Here is a 27,335-nt window from a genome sequence, read left to right as displayed (position 1 = left end):
TAAATGTTTTAAATGATCCAGCAAGAGATTATATTATGTGAAAGAAAATGTATGATCTTGCAAATGCAGACCAGTGTATACCCATGCTCCTGCTGTCCATGCATTGGTTGACTGGTGATGTATCTTACAGCATTGCAGTATGACAAGCCACGCAGTCATTTTTCTGGTTGTGACAAGGTGGATGAGGTGATATCTTTTATTGAACCAACTTTTGTTGGTGAGAGATGACGAGTTGCCCCTCCATTAAGATGCCACATGATGAGCTGAGATACCACCAAGCCCACCTGTATTGCTAGCATGGACCCCCTTTTTACCTGTCTTGCTGAGCCAGGCTCTTAAGCTTCCTCGAGCATGCGCACAGGAAGGGCCACACCCAACTGCAGAATGACATAGACACTGAGATCAGCTCTGGGAAGACTTAAGGAACTTGCCCCAGCACTCAGGTGCCCACCTCCCTTGGAGTGCAGACCCAAAGGTATATTAGGAAATCCACCTTCTCCCTCAATGTGGAGGAAGATATGCACAGCCTCTTTCCCCCCCGCCCCCCAAATTAAGAATTGCACAGACTGAGTTATATTATAAACAAGAAATAAGTTTATTAACTATAAAAGGTAGATTTTAATGATTAAAAATAAGTAGCATACAGAACAAAGCAGATTACTAAACAAATAAAACAAAACATGCAAACTAAGCTTGGGGGCGGGGTGCAGGATCTAAGCTGGGGCAGGGGGTTGGGGTGCAGGATGAGGTCAGGGGGTCGGTGCTTACCTTGGGTGGTTCCTGAAAGTGACCAGCACACCCCTCTGGCAGTGCCTCCTGGGTGGGGGGCACAGGAGGTCTCCACGCACCTCTGCCCACAGGCACCGCCCCCACAGCTCCTATTGGCCACAGTTCCTGGCCAATGGGAGCTGAGAAGTCAGTGCTCGGGCTGGGGGCAGCACGCAGAGACCCCCTCCCCAGAGGCTGCAGGGATGTGCCACAGACTTTCAGGAGCAGCACAAAGCGAGGGCAGGCAGAAAAGGGACCCTTTTAAATCACCAAGGCTCCTGGACAGTTTCCCCCTTTCCCCACCACCTCCCAGTCGGTGGGTCTGCCCTGACCCAACCATGCCAGGTCCTTCATATCTAAATTTAAACTGCTGCACAGGGGCTCTATGCAGGGAATGTGAACCAACTGAATAGTCTCTAAAATCGTGCCCTCCAGTTTTTTGGTGGAATAAGAGTAGTTCCATTGCCACTGTAACCATGAAGCCTGGAACAAGATTTGCCGCTGTGTATGGATCCATTGGCCTTGTCACCATTTATGGGATCAAATAAACGTCCCCTTCCTGCCCCACACACATATTCGGCTCTAGACACTTACCACAGAGATCACTTATGCAGCATCCATGGGGAGGAAAAGTCTTTCTGAACTGATTATTGTACTACCTATGTCACTAAAACATTGTTTTTTGCTGTGTTTGAGCCATATATGGTTGTGCATCTCTCAAGGTTTTGAATGACTAACAAAAACATTTTAATTTTTTTCACTTCAGAAAATATTTTATTGAGAGCCAGATTGTCCCCTGTTTGAGTGCACAGGGACATAGATTCAGGGAGCCTTCCTCCTGCCTCACACTGCCAACTTCTAACCCCAAAGAAAGTAAAACAAAAGCAAGACTGAGCTTTCAGTGCTATTTGGGACTAAAGAAAAGGAACAACTGGGGAGGATTTCTGTGTTGTGGGAGGGGAAAGAGCCCCACATTTTCACCTGGTTGATTTTATCTGAGAAATGATAAATTATTTTGTGTCTGTGTGATATTAGAGAGAAAGTGTGGGTGTAGGGAAGGAGATATTGTCACAGGCAGATTATGGAAAGTCTTGAAAGGCAGCTGCACTGGCCTGCAGCTTGAGACCTCAGGTATTATTACTCACAAGTTAGACCACTTACAGCTTTGGCTCAACTCTTCTCCCCCCCAGTTCAGTTCTTGCTTCCAGGTGTTTCCCAGTGTCTCTTTGGGTGGGGAGGCAGAGGAGAACCACAATGATGTCACTCCCCTGCTTTATATAGCTCTTGTGTAAGGCGGGAATCCTTTGTCTTCCAGTGGAAAAACAATGGCATGCCAACTGGGGAGGGGAGGTCCCATACCAGGTGACTTAGACCCATGTCTCTGCAGGGTTGTGGCAGTGAATGCTAACAGGCTGTCTGGAGCGCCCACAGGAAGAAAGACTAAGCCCTTTCACAGTCCATTCTCTTTGCTAATGGGCCATCAGCCCTGTCTGTCTTTTTCATTGTTTTACCTGAGGGGCTAGTTGGGGGTGACACCCAAGTAAGACATTTGAAATACAGATACATATTCAATATTCCTAACTCCTGATACAAAAATGATACAGACCTAAAAATTAGATAATCACATTCAGTAAATCATAACCTTTCCAATGATATCTTATATGAGCCATCTTGCATAAAGTATATCTCAGTTATGCCATATCCATATCGTAAGCATATTTCCATAAAAAATATGGAGTGTAATGTTATGAGAGACACGAGCTTTCAAGCCACACACAGCTCTTCTTCAGGTCTTGGGAAGGTACTCCCAGAGTTACAGCAAAATGCAAGGTGGAACAGATTGTTTAGCACAAGTAGTTAGCACATACTGCAAGGAACCATTCAAGGAAGAGTGGCCTCTAAACACCTCTGCAGTCATAGGACAAAAAGAGGGGGTTAGTGGGTTACAGTTCTTGGTAATAAGCCATAGCCCACTAACCCATTCTTTTTGTCCTATGCAGAGATGTTAACGGGCCATTCTACCTTGAATAGTCCCTGTGATGGGGAGGAGGAAGGGAGGAAAAAATACTCACCTCTCATGGGTGGTTCCTGCCAGCTAGGTGCAATCCTGCACTCTTTCTTTTTTAATTTTCCCACTGCCCCCTGTTGGCAATTGCCTTCATCAGGCAGGTCTTCAGCAGCCCACTGGCTAAAGTCACACAAAGACATATGAAGGAACCCTTTCCAGGATAATACAATCCAACAAAAAAATGGCCTTCTCAAAATCTTCAGCCCTGTCTCCTGGCCTGTTTCACTCCAGCCCCGGTTTCAGGCTCCAAAACAAATCTTGTGCCCTTCTCGGGTCTTTGGCCACTCTGCCAGTGCGGGTCGGGGGTGGGGGAGAGAGAGAAATAGGCCTGCCCATTACTCTGGGTCTCAAGGCAGAAACCCTACAAGTAGCAGCCATGTGCTACTTTCTTTGCTAGTTGCTACTGCTGCATTCCCTGGGCTGCTTCCCACTCTGTCCCATCACCTTCTTGGGTTCTCTGACTGTTCCCTGTTTAAGCAGGGTCTCTATTAGGTCTCCTTGACTGGAGAGTTTCTCAATCTCTGTCCTGATTTTTCAGGGTCTTCCCTCAGGCCTCTTTACCTGGAGAGCTTGCAACAGTCTTTGCCCCCTTTAAGTCAGGGCTCTCTCTCCAAGGCCTCTGCACCTGGAAAACTTCACAGTCCTATCCCTGCTTGAGTAGGGTTTCTCACCAGTAGCTTTACCCATGGAATCTCACAGTCTTCCACTCCTTCTTTATCTTTCTGGTACCAGCCAGTGACTGCCCTGCTCAGGTCCTGTATCTCCCTTTAAGTAAGCCAGCTGAGCTCTGATTGGCTGCTTCCCTGCAGCCTTTCTAGGAAGGCTAGAAGGACCCACCTTCACTGGTCCCTTTCCTGGGGTGTGGTGTGGTAGGGTTGCAGGGCCTCCAGCAAGGAGCATCAAAGGGCTTGGTACACCCTGTCACCGTCGCCTACAATACAGTGCTAACTACTTATGCTAAACAATCTCTTCCACCTTGCATTTTGCTGTGACGCTGGGAGTACCTTTCTGAGATCTGAAGAAGAGTTGTGTGTGTCTTGAAAGCTTGTGTCTCTCATCAACAGAAGCTGGACCAATAAAATGTATTACCTCACCCAGCTTGTCTCTCCAGTGTCTCTTGGCACTGACACAGCTACAACTGGTTGGTCTTTAGTCAAAATTGACAAATGGGCATTGAGGATATAAGTGAACTGAAAACGTACAAATGTGTTACCTTGAAGAAAACATTAATACTTAGGAGGCCTTGAAAGATCTTTGCTGATATGTCACTGAGAAAAGCAAATTAAATCTATAATGCAATACTAGTTCAGGTCAGTGGACTGCCTGGCTTACACTTTATCATTAATGTGGGTGGAAGCTTTGTTGTTCCTAGACAAATGCACACCTACAGCACTGCACTCAGACCTGCTAATCCTCTCATAGAGTCAGTGCAACTCCTGTCACAGAAGTCTTTTTGGAGAATAAAAATATTTTATCTCTGTAGTTGTAGGCATGAGGTTGGAATACACTATGAGCATTCTATCCCACTGATTCCCATTGAAACACAGAAATGGAGTGCAGGTGATAGTGATTGGAGCTTTGAGATTGACATTTCCTATGGCACTAGCTCACGCTGAAGCCTTTAGACATCTTTTGTTGCTTTATACTTGCTTCTTTACTAACTCTGTTAATGCCTGATCCTGCAAGCTGTTAAACACTCAGCACCCTGAAGTCCAATGGGAATTGTGTTTAGTAGTAAGATCACATTTTGAATGATTACTAAACTATATAAAGTGAACACAGAAGGAATTCAGACATAAACCACCATAAACTCTCCTCCACCCTTTCCCCAGATGGTATCATTTGCAAGCTTTACTAAAAGCTTAAAATAAATGTTCCTTTTTTAATGTTACAACATGTAGATTAAAAAAAAAAAAAAGAAGAAGAAAGAAAGAAAGAAAGAAAGAAAGAAAGAAAGAAAGAAAGAAAGAAAGAACAGCTGTTGACCTACTTGTCCTTCTAGGGTTGCAAATGTTGTTTGGATGTATTCCTGGATGTTTCATCACATGACATGATCTTTAATTAAAGATTAATCTTTGATTCTTGGAAACTCCAGGACAATCCAGGAGGGTTGGCAACTCTATGTCCTTTTTTCCAAAGAAGGCCCAATAGTTTACAAATATTCATTTTGATGTTTACTTAAAATGTCTTTTGTGCATACTGTAGTGATTCTACACTCCTGACCCAGGCAAAACTCCAGTCAACTTGAAAGGGGCTTTTGACTGGGTGAAGACTGCAGGATCAGTTTCTGACACACTGGCTATCCGTGACATCTTTCCCAATTAATTTTGTGCCACCTGAGGCTTAAAGTGGTCTGAGTAGCAGGGACTCTGCCACTTCTGTAGAAACTCTGAAGTCGATCTAATCTGGGCCTGTTGCTAATAAGTGGCTATTATAAATGCATGTTTTACCCACTCACACCCACATGCTCACATACAGTCCCTCACTATGTTAAAACAATATTATTAAGGTTGCAAAATAAAGCACTCAGCAATTAACAAATGACCCCAACCAATTCTAGCCTCTTCTCCCAGTCCCAGCCACCTCACCCAAACAGTCCCTGCTTCTCCTTCCCCACAATCACCTAGTCCCAGCCTTCCCCCACCAGTGACCACTGCATTTCATGCTGCCAAATATGGTCTTACAGTTAACTTGTGTCCTCCTGTTTGTTTCATTCATCTCTTGTCTTATACTTGGATTTTTAGTTCCTTGGGGCAGAGATTATCTTTTTTGTTATGTGTCTGTACAAAGATTAGTACAGTTGGAATCTGGTCTATGATAGGTCCCTAGGTGCTACTGTAATAAATAAAACAACAACAGGAAAAAAAATAAGTTTTCAGTGGGTTTTCTCATTTTGTGTAATTTGGATGCCTACCTCTCACCTATTTTATGCCCCATTAAGGTTGCTGTTTGAGAAGGTTCACACATATTCTACAGTTTAGGGGTAGTCAAATTGTTGTTCATGAGCCACATGTGGCTCTTTTCCCGTTAAAGTGTTGGAGCCCACCACAGCTCCCCTCATTCTCCACCTACCAGACTTGGGGAAGGGAGCTCAGGAACTCTGCCTTGAAGTGGGATGATGGGGTAGGGGCTTCAGCCCATCAGGGAGGGGGATCTCAGGGCTTCAGCCCTGCAGCTTGTACCTGCTGAATCTCGGGGATTCAGCAGGATTGGTGCTGAAGCCCCGAGCCTTTGCAGGCATGCCCCAGCTCTCGAACTTCTGAAGATTGTCATACGTGGCTCGGAGGATCAGTAAGTTTGGCCAGTCCAGTATAGTTTTTCTTTATATTACCACATTTTAAAAAGTAGAGAAAAAGAACATGCTTATAAATTCTCCTGCAAGGCAGAAAAAATAAAACAAATAATCCAAGCACATACATAATAGTTTCTTCTTTGAACTGCAAAACTGTCAAGATCACTTTGCAATTCTTTTTTGACTGAAACAAAAATGGAATTAAGCCTCAACTGTCATTCTCAACTTCCCTTGAGATATTCAAAACAAAATGCCGCTTCCTAGAACCCCTAGAAGCCATTAGTTTTAACCATCTTGCTTCAGAAATATAATCCCTTTGTTTCTTAAATTAGTTGAAAAGTAAATTAAAGTAATATTTATTGTCCCTCTTTAAATGTCAATTCCCTTTTTAAAAAATCAAGGGTATTTCTGTAATTTCATGCATTTAATTGAGGTATGTAAGCAAATGTCTGTGTGATTGTCAAGGATATTCCGTTTGGCTCAAACCAGAACCTTTTACTGAGCTATCCTTGCTTACTGACTTGCATTCAACTCCGTTCCTTCAGGGGCTGTTACCACTACTTTGTCTCCCAAGCATTCCCTCTATACTGACAGCACTCAAAGGACGGGAAAAAAGCTACTTTACTAGTGACTAACTCTTTGAACAGATTTCAGAGTAACAGCCGTGTTAGTCTGTATTCGCAAAAAGAAAAGGAGGACTTGTGGCACCCAAGCTCTGCGATACAACCGCATTTGCTCCAACCCCTCAGACAGAGACAAACACCTACAAGATCTCTGTCAAGCTTTCTTACAACTACAATACCCACCTGCAGAAGTAAAGAAACAGATTGATAGAGCCAGAAGAGTTCCCAGAACTTACCTACTACAGGACAGGCCTAACAAAGAAAATAACAGAATGCCACTAGCCATCACCTTCAGCCCCCAACTAAAACCCCTCCAACGCATTATTAAGGATCTACAACCTATCCTAAAGGATGACCCAACACTCTCACAAATCTTGGGAGACAGGCCAGTCCTTGCCTACAGACAGCCCCGCAACCTGAAGCAAATACTCACCAACAACCACATACCACACAACAGAACCACTAACCCAGGAACTTATCCTTGCAACAAAGCCCGTTGCCAACTGTGCCCACATATCTATTCAGGGGACACCATCACAGGGCCTAATAACATCAGCCACACTATCAGAGGCTCGTTCACCTGCACATCCACCAATGTGATATATGCCATCATGTGCCAGCAATGCCCCTCTGCCATGTACATTGGTCAAACTGGACAGTCTCTACGTAAAAGAATAAATGGACACAAATCAGATGTCAAGAATTATAACATTCATAAACCAGTCGGAGAACACTTCAATCTCTCTGGTCACGCGATCACAGACATGAAGGTCGCTATCTTAAAACAAAAAAACTTCAAATCCAGACTCCAGCGAGAAACTGCTGAATTGGAATTCATTTGCAAATTGGATACTATTAATTTAGGCTTAAATAGAGACTTGGAGTGGCTAAGTCATTATGCAAGGTAGCCTGTTTCCTCTTGTTTTTTCCTACCCCCCCCCCCCCCCCCAGATGTTCTGGTTTAACTTGGATTTTAACTTGAAGAGTGGTCAGTTTGGATGAGCTATTACCAGCAGGAGAGTGAGTTTGTGTGTGTATGGGGGTGGGGGGGATGTGAGAACCTGGATTTATGCAGGAAATAGCCCAGCTTAATTGTCATGCACATTGTGTAAAGAGTTATCACTTTGGATGGGCTATCACCAGCAGGAGAGTGAATTTGTGTGGGGGGGTGGAGGGTGAGAAAACCTGGATTTGTGCTGGAAATCACTTTAGATAAGCTATTACCAGCAGGACAGTGGGGTGGGAATAGGTATTGTTTCATATTCTCTGTGTATATATAAAGCCTGCTGCAGTTTCCACGATATGCATCTGAAGAAGTGAGCTGTAGCTCACGAAAGCTTATGCTCTAATAAATTGGTTAGTCTCTAAGGTGCCACAAGTCCTCCTTTTCTTTCTTTGAACAGAATATCAGTATTGATCCACATTTCTTCAGTGTTTTTAATATGGATTCTAGTTACTGGGCTGGGATTAGGGTTGTAGTTTCTTAGAAATCTTGTGCTGAATCTTGCATTTAATTATACAAGGGTGTACGCATGTGTCATCAAAGGCCACTGCTTTGAAAGGAGCCTCCCACTTTTGTGCCAAGAGCACATTACATTCCCCGGACTGCAAATCTACAAGGATAATCTAGTCAAAGAGTTACTAGAAAAAATAATCTCTTTCCAAATGAAAACAGTTGGATTTCCTATACTAAGTGTTAGGGGGCTTATTCCTTCACCCACTTACTTCCCTGGTCCTTCTCGCATGAACAGAGAGCAACAATACCCGAAGTCCAAAGGTGCAAACAATTCGATGTTTATTGGGGTGAACTTCCAGCAAGCATGATTCCAGTTTCCTTCCTTAGTATCCTCCTTCCCAGCTCTGACACCACAGAGCCTTACACCTGTGTCCCTGTTCCCATTCCTACCCTTAGCCAAACATGATTCCAACTTCCTTACTCCCATTCCCATTTCCCCCTTTAGCAAAACATGATTCCAATTTTCTTACCCCCATTCCCTGTTCCCATCTCACACACCCACATGCCCACCCCCACCCACACCCAGTCACTTCCTCATTGACTACAGATTATATAGTAAAACTTGAGTTCTGCTTAGCTATACCTTAACCAATCATTTTCCTGAAATTTAACTCACCAATCCTAACATATTGTAACATGATTATGTAACCAATTATATCCCACCACCTTAATTAGTTTACACCCAGCAAAATTAATTATACAGCAGACAGGAACAATCACAGAATCAGACAGAGATTATACAGACAAACAATAGCAAAGTGGGAACTACAATGACAAGACAACACAGAAGTGAGGATTTCACATCCCAGCTATTGATAAGTGAGTTCTTGCCAGACAGGATGCTATCAAACTAAGTTTCCTTTTACATTTTCTAGGCACTTCCCTTTCTCTGGAGGTGATAGGAATACAATCCTGTCCTGATAGTGCCTAACAGCCCAATAGCACCTTATTTCAATGTGACTAGTTTGGAATGTGAGGATTTGACCATTCGCTTCCCAGCTTATGGCTGCCTCTGCTGTTTAGCCAAAGGCCTGAGCCTAAGCACAGGGCCACAAACTGTCACAGTAAGAGAAGGCCCTTACACTGGCAGACAGTGGTTTTGATTCTTTCTTTTATACCTCTGGAACTAGCCAAGTGATAAGAATACACCTACATTCTTAAAGTACAGGCCTTTGCAGACAGGCTTGAATATCTATATCCTAACACTAAGTGGTATGACAAAATTGACAAAATTTATCCAGAATTCCCCATCCCAAGGAAACACTGATGTTTAGTATAGAAACAGTACCTAGACATGAACCACTACCGATCTGGGACTTGGTTGTTCAAAATAAAACTGAAGGCCTGTTGATTCAGCCCATCTCTAAATAACAGAGGAACATCCCAGAGAGTGGGAGGAACAGATTATTTACTAAATATTTTAAGATCAATACAACAGATGTGGGAAAGATTTGTAGTTAAATTTGGGTGATACTAAGGGCTTCTTAGATAACAGCAAAAATTCCTCTTGGATATAGTGATGTGGTGAGGGCTCAGCATACTAGAATACTGCATTTTACCAGGTATGATGTGAGGAAAGTTGATGCTTTCTATGTCTTTAGTGCTAGGTTGTGAATGTTTTTTCAAGTTGCCTTTGATAAAATCACAAGCTTTGTGTTATGAAATGGAAAATAGGGGTGCACAAACATACTCCAGGGTCCAGGCTGTCCAATTCTCAATTAAATAAATGATCCATTCAGTCTAGGTGAATGATATGGGGACATCATCAGATAAAAAAAACCATATAGTTTCCTAATCTAAGTTATTAATATTTATTTAAATATTACTAAATAGGCTCTTCATATTTTAATTCAGTTTACTTTTGCAATTCTCTCAGTTTAGACAATGAAAATATACTTGTCAGCTTTAATTTATCATCAGTTTCTAGACAATTTCACTTTCAGGTTCTCAAGCACTAATGCAATATGGAAATGTCTGAAGTTGCAAACGGTTCAAAGGTCATGCTTGTACGAAGAAAAAAATTATCCACTGAATTTAAAAATAAAGTCAGGGGAAAATGTGAATTGGTCTTAGGCTTTATAAAAGTCTGCTTTTTACAAAAAACAGAATATAGGACTTCAATGAACTTCCTGGATCACTGAGTTTCATTCCATGCAGTCTCAAATAATCCCATTATATAATCCCATTTAGAAATTCAGTAAACTCCATCTGAAAACTGGTAAAGTTGTTTGTCCCCACAACTACTATTGGAAGGCTACTCCAAAATCACACTCCTCTGATAATCAGCAATTTCCTAATTTCCAGCCTAAATGTATTCACCAGTTTATATCCATTTGTTTTTGTGCTGATATTGCCCTTTACCTTAAATAGCTCTTATCTCTCCCTGGTATTTGCTCCTTTGTTTTGGACCTGACAGCACACCTATAATATAAGATAGGAGCAAGACTCTTTCCCTTTTAAAGATGACTAGTAACCATTCACTCAACTAAAAAAACTAACAAAAACAAACAAAATCCCATATCTAGGTATTGAAAACCGAAGGTGGAGGAGATTGTATCACAAATATTAATAACATAAAAAATAATGCAGATAGATAGCACAGTTGTATCACTGTTTGTAAAATGTGTCAACCATATAAATTGATTCTGTAGCAGGTAAATGCCTATGATAAATCAATACACACAACAACATATCTAATATCCTGTCATTTAAATTTTTAATTTCTTCACAGATTGCAGTATCAATTAATTTTGTGATATACAATAGGAATAAGTTCCAGGTTATATTTTGTACTGAAAAAAATGTGGTCTGTGCTGAGTTTTTTAAAGGGGTGAAGGGAGTTTAGGAATCCAATTATAACTGAATTCCAAACCACAGGAATCTAGGTAATTGTCTATGAAATAGCTAATGAAAGGGAGCAAGATTTGGTTTTATCCTGTCCACTTGTTTTGTATCAAGCGTTTTCCAATGCTAAAATATCCTATACATCTTGAATCAGATCAGATCTTATCATCAAACAGCCTGTTCACTGGACTGAATTTTGGAATTCTTTCTATGTAGTCATAGAAATTAATATTGGAGGCAGTTAATATATATCCCTGAATATAGCTTCAATCAGTATTTGAGCCAAATGTGAGTCAGAAGTATAGTGTTCAAAATAACAGTACTAATTGTGAGATCTTGCAGCCCATGCAGTACAGCAATGGGTGTAGAAAACTTTTACCTGGAAAATTTTGTTATTTCTCCTCCCACAAGGAGAGTGATTTTGCCATAAATCTGGCTCCTGCTTCTATGTTTCTTGACTAGTATTCATTTGGTCCATCTCTTGGTGTCTCACCTGGGCTGCCTACTAGCTGATACTCAGAAGAGAACGGGCTACAACTCTATCACCATCTGTAGCAGGTTTCAACTGAAGACAAATTTATTTAAACAGTTAATTGATTGTAGTTGTAACTTGCTGTGGTATTTAACAGGAGATGTAGTTAATTCCATCCTGAATAGCCACCAAGCCAGCCAGATAAGTAGTTGGTGGCCTCAACTGGATGCAAAGTAGGAAGGTGGAAAAGATAAAAACAACATGGTGGGAGATCTGAGTCCTTCCTTAAAATGATAGGAGGGTAGAGATTAGGTCTAAACCTGAAAGACCTACCAATCCTAGATCTTATGTAAGTTATTGTGAGCCAGTGAAGTGAAGGGGTGGAGTCAAATTTGAAATTTCAGCCTAGATGTAAAATTATTTGGCCTTTGTGCATCGTGAATTATATAACTATTGACCTAGATATAAATGAATCAAGTCTATGAGAGAGTTTATTCACTAAATGTGAGGTAGGTGAAGTCCCGAGGCAACTATGTGTGTTAACAAAGCTCACTCTCATAGCTTTTACAATGTATTATCAATAAAAAGAGTTCTGAATGTGTGGAATATAAATGATATTTCTCCAACTCATGGTACTTCTACATTATATATATTCTAAATGAAAATTCTGATAGTAATTCAAAACATACTATAGATTTTTAAACTACACAAAGATATTTGTAAATATTGCAAGATGAATTGTTATTTTTATGTGTTTTCTAACTTTTTAAAATTATATCTTTTTTGGTATATAGCTCCCTATTGCAGCTTAAACAATATCCCGAAGAATGGTGGAACTGTAAATAGAACAGCAGGTTCAATTGGAAGTACAGTGCACTATTACTGCAAGCCTGGATATAGAATGATTGGTCATAGCAATGCAACTTGTAGACATCGTCAGAATGGCCTGTATCAATGGGATTCTCCTGCCCCGCTCTGCCATGGTAAGATATTGTATTGCTGTTATATATGTTTCAATAGTTTATCTCTAAAAATCTGTTACAAAATAAGAACACAGTCTTGCACAATCTTGTAAATACTTATGCCACTTATGCATGAACTCAGTGGGCTTAATCATGTATATAAAGTTACTTATGTGTAGGGTGACCAGATGTCCTGTTTTTAAAGGGACAGTCCCCAATTTAAGCCCTCCTGCAGGTGTCCCGACTTTTTCTTAAAAATGGGCAAATTGTCCCATATTTTCTGTCTCCCTGACCCCATCAGTACTGGTGGGTCCTACTGCTGGTTGAATCCCTGCTCGCCAGCAGCCCACTCATTAGCGGGGAGTGGGGGGTCCAGTGACTGATGATGGGGTGGGTGTGCAAGGCTTTTGGTGGGGCAAAGCTGCAGCCCCCGCTGCGAGCCTGCTTTCAGCCAGCAGGGCCCCACCTCCCATCCCATTTCTGGCCAGCACTGGCTGTGCGCTGCAAGCTGCAGAGGCTGGTGTACGCAGCAGGGACCAGGTAGCGGCCAATTATGTGTTGCCTCTGCTGTCCATCCATCCACCCTTTACGTGGTCCCCATCTTGCTGTCCTCTCCCTGCTTTGCCCCTTCGCCCCCCACCCAGCCCTGGTGCTCCTCCATATCCCCCCAAGCGGGGTGCATCCCACTCCCAGCACTGTGCAGAGAACCAGCCCCTGTTTAGAGTGCTCAGCTCACCAGGAGCCTGGCTAGCAGGATCCTTCCTTCCCCCACTGCCTCTGGCTGGACCAGAGTCCTGGGAAAGCCCAAGACCCTCCGGTCCCGAGTGCTGGCCAGGAGTAGCTGAGCCCTACATGTGCCAAAACCCTGCACAGCGCTAACATGGGGAAGCCTCTACACCAATCAGCTAAGCTCTGCAATGTGTGTGGCTGGGGGGAGCGATTTCCAGCCTGTTTGTGCCCTGAACCTGTAGGCTTCACAGCAGCCCCTTGGGCAGGGACTTAGCACTCTCTTCACCCGGCCCTCCACCACCCTTTGTCCTACCCCCAGGGAGCATGGGGCTGCTCTGTCCTATAAGCACCCTCCCCTGCTGAGCCACCTCTCTGGCCGGGTTCACTGAAGTCCCTGAAGTCAGGTTCCCTGGACCCTGGTGGTGCACAAGCATCTTTAGGGCTTAACCCCTTCCCGCCCGCGCTGTAGACAGGGGACAGGAGGCAGCTGGGTTTTGTTGGTGGCCAGCAGCAGCCTGGAGATATTAGCTACCTTTTGACACTGTGCGGGCAGGAAGGGACAAGCTGCTTCCAGCCACAGGGGAGCGGGAGGAGAAGAGATGAGCTCTGCAAAGACACAGGCCAGGTCATCTCTTTCCCCCTTCTCTCCTCCCTTGCAGCTGGAAGCAGCTCTTATCCCTTCCCTCCCACATAATGCCAAAAGCCTGCTGCTGGCCACATTCTGGTGTGAACCCTGGCAGAAATCTGGGGAGGCGGGGCACGTGACCCTGTATGTGAACCCCCCACACACTAATTTTGCCTCAGGAAGACATGTTGCCTCAGGAGGACAGGTACCAGGAGAGGTGGGTGCATCCCAGGGGCCCAGCCAGACAGGGAGATTGGAGAGCACCTGGCAGGGAGGGTCAGGTTGGACGATCACCCCCCTTTGTGTGAGAGAGGAGTGTGCATGTGTCACCTCTCCTCCTGAGTGTGTGCGGTGGGGGGAGGGTTGGGGTGTGTGTCACCCCTCCCTGTGTAATCCCTAAAGCCTTAAAGATAAGAAGGTAAATAAAAAGAATCCAACTCTGCAGTATTTCTTTTTAACAGGGGCTCAGTCAACTTGATGTTCATTTGAGTGTTTGCACTGCATAGTTCTGATAGATTGCCTTTGAATTCGCTTGTATACAAGTAATGTTACCAGGTGTACCATATTCAGCACAGGGAAATATGGTCACCCTACTATGTGTCTAAATGGGGACAAAATCTTGAAGGTTGGGATGCTATATTGTTATTCAGAAAATGGAAAATAAATCTAGATGTGGCCTCATCAGTGCCGAATAGAGGGGAATAATCACTTCCCTCGATCTGCTGGCAACGCTCCTACTAATACAGCCCAATATTCCGTTTGCCTTCTTGGCAACAAGGGCACACTGCTGACTCATATCCAGCTTCTCCTCCACTGTAATCCTTTTCACATGTCCTTTTCTGCAGAACTGCCGCTTAGCCAGTTGGTCCCCAGCCTGTAGCAGTGCATGGGATTTTTCCGTCCTAAGTGCAGGACTCTGCACTTGTCCTTGTTGAACATCATCAGATTTCTTTTGGTCCAATCCTCCAATTTGTCTAGGTCACTCTGGACCCTATCCCTACCCTCCAACATATCTACCTCTCCCCTCATCTTAGTGTCATCCATGAACTTGCTGAGGGTGTAATCCACGCCATCCTCCAGATCATTAATAAAGATAGGGACTCTTTTGATAAGAAATACTGAGCAGCATCACTGAATTATCACACTTAACAGTCTGGTAATACCTGACAGTCCCCTGGTAGAAAGGAGGTTGAAGTAATGCAGATAGAATGATTTTTACTTAAAACAAAGTAAACTTTTTTAAAAATAATGTTTGGTTAGAAATAGGGTGAGAATCAACAATAGAGTACTAGTGAGCTTTTTCAGAAGTAACTAAGCTGACAGTGTGAAAAGATATATGATCTGTATTTATAAATATTCAGTAATGGATCAAATTAATCTGCTTTAACTTCATTAAATTATGTGGAGTTACACCCAGGAAGAATTTGTCAAAGTAACATGTCAATCAAAATACTGTGTCTGTGTGTGTGTGTGTGTGTTGTTTATGTATAAGAATTTTTATGGCATATACCTTTGAGGTATCTGCATTTGTATTCAGTATATGTGAATAGATTCGGGAATCCTAAAAGATTTTTATTTATTTATTTATTTATTTATTTATTTTTAAGAAAAGGAAAAGCTTTACTGTAGAAGCAGAAGAATTTTTTGGGGAGTGAGGGCGGGGCAATTATGAGCAACTGAAGTTGCATCCTACTTTTTAGGCAGTAAACAGGCTTTTCAGCTTGTGCTGATTATAGGCTCTTTAGAAGAAATATATCTTGCTGCCATGCAAGAACAATGAAGACAATTAAGGTTAAAAAACTATTCATTATTCACTCTCTAAATGCTCATAACCCAGCTGGAAGTGTTCATGCAGAAGTACAAAGTACATGTTGGTGGCACAGGCTGTAAGTCTCTTCTAATCATTGAGCTGAGTAATGTCTGGACCCACTCATTGAATTGGGCAATTTTCTTAGTCTGTTCGTAGTCATTTTACCAAGCACACGGGAAGCTGAGAACAGCTTCAGTGCACTTACGTGTTTAACAGCATTGACTACTCTCCGCTGTTAAATGGCCAAATGCCATTTTAGTTAGCTCTCTTCATCAAACCTTGCTCCAGAAAGTCACTGTGTATTTGCTGTTGTGTTACTTATTTCAAGGCAACGAGTGCTGACATGTTTTGTTTGGGCGCTATTGGTATAAAAGCTATTAGCATAATCAGACAAACAGTAGCAGCAGGAATACCACTCTCCACTATAGTATTATTTGCAGAAAGAGATGAGTAACGAATAGACAGATGGACTGTAACTGAAGTAGCACCAGAAGGTACTGCTATAATTAGCAGTTACTGTAGCAGCAGTAGCTTAGCAACCTAAGGAATATACAGATAAGCAACAGTGCTCCTATAGGAGTGGGAGAAGAAAACCAAGAGGGGATTGAGGTGGATGTTTAGGTGGAATGAAGATGGTGAAAGGGGAGTGAGAAGAGAGAAACAGGTGCAGACATTGAGATCAGCGTGCAGCAGGTGCAATAGTCTGTGCTACATGCTGGGGCTAGTATAACAAATAGATCTGTTTGGTGCAGCTTAAGTCCTTTAAAGGTAAAATGGAATATTATACACCTTTTATTCTGCAGTATGTCATGCAAATAATAGGGGGATGTTAGAATTCCTGGATTTTAAGTAGTCTCCTGCAATATTATCATCAAGCCAGAGTGTAAGCAGTGTCTGCTGACAGAGCTATTTTGCTGATAAATTTCAGAGTAACAGCCGTGTTAGTCTGTATTCGCAAAAAGAAAAGGAGGACTTGTGGCACCTCAGAGACTAACCAATTTATTAGAGCATAAGCTTTCGTGAGCTACAGCTCACTTCCTCAGATTCCTTTGCTGATAAAATGATTGCAGCAGATTCATTTATTTATTGTTTAAGTTACAGAGGGACATATTCTGCTCTTTCATTCCATAGAAAGAGTTCTGAATTTAGTAGGATTATACCCAGATTTCCACTGATTAAAGGAAGAACAAAGTTAGGCCTACATGTAATATTTTTTTTAAATTTGAACCCTGATGTTTTTACTTTTAGACCGTTAACTGGGTGCTGTTTTAAATCAGAAATTGATATCTTACTCCCAGAAGAAAAAAAAAGTTAAACAAAAAATTGCCAGGAAATTAGAATTAACCCAGTTCCATCCCCAAGGAAACCCTTCAGGAGCCATGCCAAGGTTTGTTCTATCATGACAGAAAAGAATTGAAAGAGAGGGTTTATGGGAGAGGGAGGAAAATGTTGCCAAAATCCTCCTACCAACAGAAGAAAATACACCGTAATTGTGACTGCCAATGGGGAGAGTTTGTTGTTTTTAAGGGGGTAGAAAAACAGGATGGGATTCCAACTTTCCACCAATTTAAATGTATAAGCAAATGCTCCCCAGCTGTCAAGTTCTTTTCAAATGGTGGAAAATTTAGTGTTAGGCTGTTTGTAAAATTCACATTGACTTTTTTTTTTTAAAGGAAGCAGTTTATTTTGTCACATTCTTTCAGTTCTACTTGCATGTGCAATTTGGCATATTCCAGATGGGAGCAAACACAATAAAAAACACTAACCAAGAGCATGAACCACATCTATCATTTCATATTGCCTAGTTTGTCTCATTGTAATCAAATTCCAAATACTATGTTGTATTTAATTTAAATGCATCAAACGTGACAGCTTTGAAATAGTGAAAAGAACTCTGTAGAGTTATGTTTATTGTACTGTAACAATGCATTGTGAAATTAATCATTTACACTGAAGCAGGTAAATTATACCATTAATTAAATTGATTTTTTTATTTGTTTCTTCACTTGTGTTCAGTAGTCTTCTGGTAAAGACTGTTCTTTTATTCTTTTTGCAAATATTGATTTTATAAAATTTAAATAAAAGTCCACAGTCCAAAGAAGAAGACAAGCAGTGGCAAAATTCTTTATGTTAAAATCTTGCATTGCTTCCTACAATTAAGGATATAAATATGGGGCAGAGTTTTTCTTTTTCAACCCTAGTTTATCATCAAAGCTCATCCCGTGCTGTTTAATATTTAGAAGTATAACACTTAAACTTACATTTCATTTCTATGTTATATTTCTCAAAGAGTTTTATATCAGTGACTAGACCAGAGCAAGAAGGTGATTCTGTACATATGCGGGTTTGGTTTCCTATGTAATCCTTAATTAAAGGGGTTCAGTGTAACTATTGTGCTATGTTTTAAGTTGCTGTTTTAAAAAAGACTAAATCTTTCTAAAGAAATAAAACTTGAAGAAGAAATAAGAAATAACTTGTTTTATTTTAAATGCCAGCATAGGGCAAATGAAAAATCTTTCCCAGTGTATCAGGTTATTCAAGCACCCAGGAGTTAATCCCTGTGGAGTGTGAACCATGTTAAAACAAAGCCCCACAAAAAACTTCGTACTTCTACAATTCTCTTTGCTGAAATCACTGGGAGTGATTAGTTGTCTGGGCAGTCTTTGATAACTGCAGAAGGGCAATATTGACTCAGGCATCACTGATAAAGGCTCCTGGCATAGGTATTTCCAGAAATTTACCTTATCTTAAAATCCTGTGTTAGCAGGTATTGTTAGATACCATATGCTGGGCTCACTATCTCATAAATCATTCCTTTTGTTAATAAATGAATGTTTGTTTTTACTATAAATAGGTTGAAGTGTTGTATTGTTATGTTGGAGCTAAAACTTAGTTGAATCAAACAAGCTCATATGTGGATACTATTCCCTTGGGAGTAGAAAACCCAGTAATTAGTGTGATTGTCCAGTAACAGGGGCTGGACACTACAAGGAGTGTTTTCAGAGTGGCTCAGAGTCTTGGGTGCACCTGTTGTTAACTTGCAAGGCAAAGGAGGGACTGGCATAGCCCGAAGGTGCATGCTTGAGTGGCTGTAGGGCTGGCAGTGACACAGAGCTGACATCCAGCTACCACAAGAAAGACTGCCTTGTGCTGGAACTGGGTTGGGGGAGGGGTAACAAGATGACTCTCAGTCCTGGGCATCCCAAGAAAGTGTCCCTGTCCCAGAGACCTTGGGTGAAATCCTGCCCTGTTGGAGTCAATGGGAATTTTGCCATTCAGTTCAATAGTGTCAGGATTTCACCCCTTTTTCTGAGGTAGCAATCTTAGGGTATGTCTATACTTCACAGCGTTGGTACAATTTCCAGCTTAAGGAGACATACCTGCACTAGCTCCGACTGAGCTAGCGCATTAAAAATAGAGCGTAGCTGCGGAGGTGCAAGCAATGGGAGGGACTAGCTGCACTGAATACATACCCACCCAAGATGCTTGGTATATACTTGGGGAGGTTAGTTCCTCCTGCTGCTTGTGCTGCTGCAGTCTATTTTTAGCATGCTAGCTTGATCAGAGTTAGCACAGGTATGACTCCAGCTGGAAATTACAGCTCCATCTTGAAGTGTAGATGTACCCTTATTTGGAATGATGGAAGAATGGAAAGACTACAGAGGAAGTGGGAGCATTGCATTAGTAGACTATTTCATATGGGAGGTTTCTCCTTCATTGATATTTTATTTGACATTAGCCTGGTAATTTAGGTATTTGATGGATGATTCTGAGCCAATAAATGTTCTGATCATTTGATATCATCTACTGTAACTACAGAATTGACTGAATTGGACAAATAATAGATTAATTTATAAGAAAGTTGGCCTACCTTGGCTATACTTTATTTTATGTATCCATTTAAAAATATTCCTGGATTAGGTAGAAAGTTGTAGATATGGAGGAAATTGCAGTGGTTATTCATAATAATGATGATGAATGTTGTATTATGCATGTATAATTTTTTGGTATATAGGGGGTACATTTGACTTTCAAAAATACCTTAATATACTAAATTTCCATCTTTTTTCCCCCTCAGCTGTGTCGTGTGGTATTCCAGAATCTCCAGGAAATGGTTCAGTTGTAGGTAATGAGTTCACTTTGGGCAGCAGAGTGATATATGAATGTAACGAGGGCTTCAAGCTAGAATCTAGTCAACAAGCAACAGCAGTGTGTCAAGAAGATGGATTATGGAGTAATAAAGAGAGGCCTCCTGTCTGTAAACGTAAGTGTGCATATATTTTTTCAAACATATTTCTTTTGCGTATGCTAAGAAAAAAATTCAGTGGTGAAATTTAGATCCAATGTGCAAGGATCCCACATTTTGGATATTGAGGAGTACATTTTTATTTAGTATGTGATGAGTTAGAATGATACACAAATGCTATTAATGTTAACAGTAGTGCAAGGCAGTCTTAAAGTTATTTAATGAGGTATGCAGAGACTTCTTCAGCATAAGGGAATCTCCAGGTGCTGTCAAGCTATCATACACAGCTCTTCATCCATCTCCTTGCCCTATCCCCAGCTGCAAAATGATCTTTCAGGGACCACTGTATCTAGGCACAGTTTAGTGCAGCCCCGAGGTTGCTCAAACCTGTGCTGCTGACCAAACTGCCCTCAAGCAAGCATCAGGATCACAGGAATAGAAAGGTGGCATGAAGCTACCTTTATTCATCTCAAGTTGTGATAAAAGCAGAGCTTTTGTGCATCTGAGGATCTAGCCCATAATTTGATTATATGAATTATTATACCACCTGTGTAAGTATGCATGAACTCATATCAACAAAATTGTTATGGTTTAAGATGAGGTTCATACATCAAACATAAAATCAAGGTATCTTTTAAAGACATATGTCTTAAAGCCTACAAATAATAAACATACCTTATCCATGTGTTCCCCTAGTTGTTAATGATCTCTTCTCCACCTTCTCTATTTTTTGTTACAATTACCTGTTGCAACTTGTTTTAATCAAAGTTGTACATTATTCAAGTCAGACTGTCTCTTTAAATGTTTCTACAGTGCCCTATACAGTGGTACCCTACTTCTGATTGGGATCTCTTGGTGCTACCTTGACTAAAAGCAATAAATTAAAATTTAAGCAATGAATTAAGTTTGAGCTTTAAATGTCTTTTTCATGTGCAAAAATACTGGAAAAATATTAGTGCATAGACTTCAATTTTTAAAAATATTGCCCATCTTTGGTACTAAATGTTACAAAATACTCAGTTGACAGTGAATTTAGATTCTAGAACCTGGGAACAGTGTATGTACCTGTTTTCTAGACTCTGAACAGGAGAAGCACTTTTTTTTTCAATTCTCCATAAATGTCTCTTATTTTTAACTGTAGGGTAAATAAAATAGCAATGACAATGAATTTCGAAATTAGTATATTTTACTGCAAAAAGGTTTTGGGTTTTAGATTCGTTGACAGCAGTGTGTCACCCAGTCCATGCTATGGTACAAGTGTGCGTTTTCTTTAAATACTCTCTGAGTTTTAATCACTTTTAAATTGTATGTTAAGTTACCTAATAATTGTTTTGCTTAAGTGAGCTCTACAGAGGTAGAAAGTGACAAAAAGCATTTTTTTTAAATTATTCTCCTTTTTCAAGCTGTTGAGTTGAAAAAGGCTTCCATTGACGCTATGCATTAAATATACAAATTCACTCAGATGTCCACAACTTGATAACATATCTGTGAAAGTGCCTGAGGCTGAAATATTACAACATACCTTATGTATCTTAAATGCTAATGATAGAAATGTGGCTGAGTAGCCTCTTTCATGAAAGTGCCTGCAAATGTATCAATAATAGTAGTGTTTTACGTAATGTGGATAACAGGCACAAACCAGTTCATTTCACATGAGCCACCAAACAGCATCAAAGCAATAAACTAACTATGATTGATACCAACCTACACCAGATTTGAACCAAAGACATAGAGTTGAAAAACTGTATTTAATATATTCCATTAGTTTGAGTAAACCAGTTTCCAAGAAGTATTACAGATGGGGAATTTATTGTAGCAACATATACTGTGTTAAAGGCTGTGCATGAAGAGAATAAAGTACGCCAGAAAAAGTTTGTCAAAACTTTAGAAAGGGTTAAAAGGAATACATTATATATTTTAGTGTGTTTGGGGAGCACAGTTTGAAGGTGAGCTTTTATTACTGTCATACCTAGTCAGCAGCAGCCGCCTGTGTTCTTTAGTTCCAGTAAAATTGATTTTTCCCAGAGGCTGCCTTCTAAGATAACTTCTGCACCTCTTCCTCTTAGAGCTGCTTTGATTTTACATTGTGTGAAATTCTTGACTGAGAATAAAATACTCACAGCATTTAGATTATTGAGTTTTGCTGAACTTCAGGGATTCATGCATAGATATTTTACAAAATACTGTTTTAAAGACAGTCATTTTATGTGACTCAGGTTATAATAAGCAAACATTTATCCAGTGAGATTGCATGTAGAATGGAGTGGCTGGATTTATGTGACACCCAGTTCTGAGGGAGCTTCATACAAGGGAGCATATAATGCCCATGTTCCTCAGTTTCTATTGGCGTCCTGTGCACTATCCTATTCAATTCAAGGTTCTAATTTTGCAGTGGTTTCCAACCTTCTCAGCCTAAGAGATGAACGTGTTATTTCAAAAAGGTCGAGGGGCCACTATCAATTCTGTGGGACAAATTCTCTGTTCTGTTACACTTCTTTGTGCTGCACAGAGAGCAGAAAGGGAATGGAACCTAGCCAACTAGTCTCATGCTTGAAATTCCCCCAGTGCAGTGCAGTCCCAAGAAGGCCTAGCTCTAAAATAGAGTTCTTATGTCTCTCTGCTCTCTAAACCTGGTGCAGGTGACATGTTGAAGGCATGGATGGAGAGTGACTGGAGCGTGCAGTGATCCAACTATCCTCAGCTACTTGATGGCCTTTAGGGACTGTACACCAGCTGGCACAAGATAGAACAGCCCCTAGACTGAGGCAAGATATCAGGGAACTATAACTGTTGTTAGTTCTCAGCTTCTCTTCCTCCTATTCTGACTGCCCTTTGTAGCTGTTTGTGTGAGAGGTGTAATCCATTGCTAAACACTCTCCAAGGCGGAGACAGAGCTAGTCAAGACGTTGTCCATTTTTTCCTGGAGCTGTCACAACCTGTATTGAAGCAGGTAATGGAGTAGGCAGAGTTACTTGCTCCTACATCCTCCATAGTGCATTAGACAACCAATGGGGGTCTGCTAAATAGCAAAAGGACAGCACCTGCTCAGAGCACTCTGACCTCCTTTGATTTTTTCTTAGGGCTGCAGGGGAAGCACTAGGAGGCAGCTGGGGAACAATACTCCTTAACTCTTCCCCATAGAAATGTGGCTGATTCCAGCACTTCAGTTTAAAAATCACAAGATGTGGCTCAGGGATGAAGTTTCATAGAATCATAGAATATCAGGGTTGGAAGGGACCTCAGGAGGTCATCTAGTCCAACCCCCTGCTCAAAGCAGGACCAATACCCAACTAAATCATTCCAGCCAGGGCTTTGTCAAGCCTGACCTTAAAAACTTCAAAGGAAGGAGATTCCACCACCTCCCTAGGTAACTCATTCCAGTGTTTCACCACCCTCTTAGTGAAAAAGTTTTTCCTAATATCCAACCTAAACCTCCCCCTCTGCAACTTGAGACCATTACTCCTTGTTCTGTCATCTGCTGCCACTGAGAATGGTCTAGATCCATCCTCTTTGGAATGCCCTTTCAGGTAGTTGAAAGCAGCTATCAAATCCCCCCTCATTCTTCTCTTCCGCAGACTAAACAATCCCAGTTCCCTCAGCTTTTCCTCATAAGTCATGTGTTCCAGTCTCCTAATCATGTTTGTTGCCCTCCGCTGGACATTTTCCAATTTTTCTACATCCTTCTTGTAGTGTGGGGCCCCAAACTGGACACAGTACTCCAGATGAAGCCTCACCAATGTCGAATAGACGATCACGTCCCTCAATCTGCTGGCAATGCCCCTACTTATACAGCCCAAAATGCCATTGGCCTTCTTGGCAACAAGGGCATACTGTTGACTCATATCCAGCTTCTCGTTCACTGTAACCTCTAGGTCCTTTTCTGCAGAACTGCTGCATTCGGTCCCTAGTCTGTAGTGGTGCATTGGATTCTTCCATCCTAAGTGCAGGACTCTGCACTTGTCCTTGTTGAATCTCATCAGATTTCTTTTGGCTCAGTCCTCTACTTTGTCTAGGGCCAACGTTGACTTCTGTATCCTATCCCTATCCTGAGGTGTATCTACCTCTCCTCCCAGTTTAGTGTCATCTGTAAACTTGCTGAGGGTGCAATCCACACCATCCTCCAGATCATTTATGAAGATATTGAACAAAACAGGCCCGAGGACTGACCCTTGGGGCACTCCACTTGATACTGGCTGCCAACTAGACATGGAGCCATTGATCACTACCCATTGAGCCCGACAATCCAGCCAGCTTTCTATGCACCTCATAGTCTATTCATCCAGCCCATACTTCTTTAACTTTCTGGCAAGAATACTGTGGGAGACAGTGTCAAAAGCTTTGCTAGAGTCAAGGAACAACACGTCCACTGCTTTCCCCTCATCCACAGAGCAAGTTATCTCATCATAGAAGGCAATTAGATTAGTCAGGCATGACTAGCCCTTGATGAATCCATCCTCCTCCCCATGCTGTGCTGCCCAGTGCAGCAGTCTGGGAGCTGACCTTGTTCATGAAGACAGAGGCAAAAAAACCATTGAATACATTAGCTTTTTCCAAATCCTCTGTCACTGGGTTGTCTCCCTCATTCAGTAAGGGGCCCACACTTTCCTTGACTTTCTTCTTATTGCTAACATACCTGAAGAAACCCTTCTTGTTACTCTTAACATCTCTTGCTAGCTGCAACTCCAGGTGTGATTTGGCCTTCCTGATTTCACTCCTGCATGCCCGAGCAATATTTTTATACTCTTCCCTGGTCATTTGTCCAATCTTCCACTTCTTGTAAGCTTCTTTTTTGCGTTTAAGATCAACCAGGATTTCACTGTTAAGCCAAGCTGGTCACCTGCCATATTTACTATTCTTTCTACACATCAGGATGGTTTGTCCCTGTAACCTCAATAAGGATTCTTTAAAATACAGCCAGCTCTCCTGGACTCCTTTCCCCCTCATGTTATTCTCCCAAGGGATCCTGCCCATCAGTTCCCTGAGGTTGTCAAAGTCTGCTTTTCTGAAGTCCAGGGTCCGTATTCTGCTGCTCTGTTTTCTTCTCTGTGTCAGGATCCTGAACTTGATCATCTCATGGTCACTGCCTCCCAGGTTCCCATCCACTTTTGCTTCCTCTACTAATACTTCCCAGTTTGTGAGCAGCAAGTTAAGAAGAGCTCTGCCCCTAGTTGGTTCCTCCAGCACTTGCACCAGGAAATTGTCCCCTACGCTTTCCAAAAACTTCCTGGATTGTCTGTGCACGGCTGTATTGCTCTCCCAGCAGATATCAGGGTGATGGAAGTCTCCCATAAGAACCAGGGCCTGTGATCTAGTAACTTCCATGAGTTGCCGGAAGAAAGCCTCATCCACCTCATCCCCCTGGTCCGGTGGTCTATAGCAGACTCCCATCACGACATCACCCTTGTTGCTCATGCTTCTAAACTTAATCCAGAGACACTCAGGTTTTTCTGCAGTTTCATACCGGAGCTCTGAGCATCATAATGCTCTCTTACATACAATGCCACTCCCCCACCTTTTCTGCCCTGCCTGTCCTTCTGGAACAGTTTATATCCATCCATGACAGTACTCCAGTCATGTGAGTTATCCCACCAAGTCTCTGTTATTCCAATCACATCATAATTCCTTGACTGTGCCAGGACTTCCAGTTCTCCCTGCTTGTTTCCCAGGCTTCTTGCATTTGTGTATAGGCACTTGAGATAATTTGCTGTTTGTCCTGCTTTCTTAGTATGAGGCAGGAGCCCTCCCCTTTCACACTCTCCTGCTCGTGCTTCCTCCCGGTATCCCATGTCCCCACTTACCTCAGGGCTTTGGTCTCCTTTCCCCGGTGAACCTAGTTTAAAACCCTCCTCACTAGGTTTGCCAGCCCTCTTGCGAAGATGCTCTTCCGTCTCTTCATTAGGTGGAGCCTGTCTCTGCCTAGCAACTCCTCCTTCTTGGACCACCATCCCATAGTCAAAGAACACAAAGCCTGCTCTCCGACACCACCTGCGTAGCCATTCGTTGACTTCCACGATTCAATGGTCTCTACCCAGGCCTTTTCCTTCCATGGGGAGGATGGACGAGAAGATCACTTACGCCTCAAACTCCTTTATCCTTCTTCCCAGAGCCATGCAGTCTGCAGTGATCCGCTCAAGGTCATTCTTGGCAGTATCATTGGTGCCCACGTGGAAAAGCAGGAAGGGGTAGCAATCTGATGGCTTGATGAGTCTCGGCAGTCTCTCCGTCACATCGTGAATCCTAGCTCCTGGCAAGCAGCAGACTTCTCGGTTTTCCCGGTCGGGACAGCAGATAGATGTCTCAGTCCCCATGAGGAGAGAGTCCCCGACCACCACCACCCACCTCCTCCTCTTGGGAACGGTGGTCGTGGAACCCCCACCCTTAGGACAGTGTATCTCATGTCTTCCACTCAGCGGAGTCTCCTTCTGTTCCCTTCCCTCAGATGTATCATCTAGTCCACTCTCTGCATTAGTACCTGTGGAGAAAACATGAATATGGTTGCTTTACCTGTATCTGTGTCGCTGGTACATGGACACTCCCCTTTCTTCTTCTGGAGGTCAGATGTTGCCTAATTTCTTCACCGTCCTCCTGTCCCCACTGCGCAGCCTGCTCTGAATCTTCAGAACTTTGTGCCCATAGAAGCATGTGTGCCCATAGAACATTGTGCCCGTAGAAGCCCTTAGAAGCAATTCATAAATCCAATACAATTCCTTCTTAAAATGGTCACCCTGAATGTAGAACTCAGAGAACCACAATTGTCCCTAGGACACAGGTGGAGCACCACTGAGATATTGATTGTAGGGTCCTCAATGGACTAGGCCCATGGTGCTATCGCAAAGGCTACCTTTCCTTCCTCCCACAAAAGCAGGGAACGTTTACTTTATACAAAACAAAGAATCAAAAGAACAGAAGGCAGAGCAGCCTCAAGACTGTGAAATCTTTCCTGAAGAGGTCAGGAAGAGTCTCTCTTGTTGCCCTCTGCTGGTCATACTGTAAGACATTTTTTTTCAACACAGCATTTTTCAAAGACATAAGGCTCTTTTGAACATCAACAATAAACATGAAATGTGCTTTACAAATACTTATGGATAGAGAAATTTTTAAAATGAAATCTCTGATCCATCTAAATTGATTGTGACATCTTCTTTGGTCTCTGTCTCTTTGCTCTGAAGGAAGATCCAAGAATGGAGAGCATGTCATAAATCATCAGGTGGATGAAAAATATTTCTTTTTCTGTTTCCACCTTTTAAAATTGTTTTGATATTTTATGTCCTGTTGAGGATCCTGGACGTGGGTCAGAGAAGTTGGTGTTACAGACTGGCAGAGATTTCCTGCCAATCTATCCCATTCACAGGTGGTATTTTTGCTGAGAGCTGATTGCAT

The 27,335-nt window shown here is 42.1% G+C and overlaps 1 protein-coding gene across 2 annotated transcripts in view; it reads left to right on the top strand.

Moving 5' to 3' along the window:
* CSMD1 (CUB and Sushi multiple domains 1) overlaps positions 1-27,335 on the top strand; it is a 2,003,711-nt gene that overhangs the window by 1,845,022 nt on the left and 131,354 nt on the right. For both annotated transcript variants that reach the window (XM_073336216.2, XM_073336215.2), the window contains exons 49-50: positions 12,378-12,566; positions 19,788-19,973. In XM_073336216.2, coding sequence (XP_073192317.1) covers positions 12,378-12,566; positions 19,788-19,973 — 375 coding nt within the window. The remainder of the gene's footprint in view (positions 1-12,377; positions 12,567-19,787; positions 19,974-27,335) is intronic.

Source organism: Lepidochelys kempii, chromosome 3 (assembly GCF_965140285.1).
Source record: "Lepidochelys kempii isolate rLepKem1 chromosome 3, rLepKem1.hap1, whole genome shotgun sequence".
Classification (NCBI taxonomy): domain Eukaryota; kingdom Metazoa; phylum Chordata; order Testudines; family Cheloniidae; genus Lepidochelys; species Lepidochelys kempii.
The sequence above is the reverse complement of the archived record's forward strand: the minus strand, read 5'-3'. Positions and strand labels throughout refer to the sequence as shown.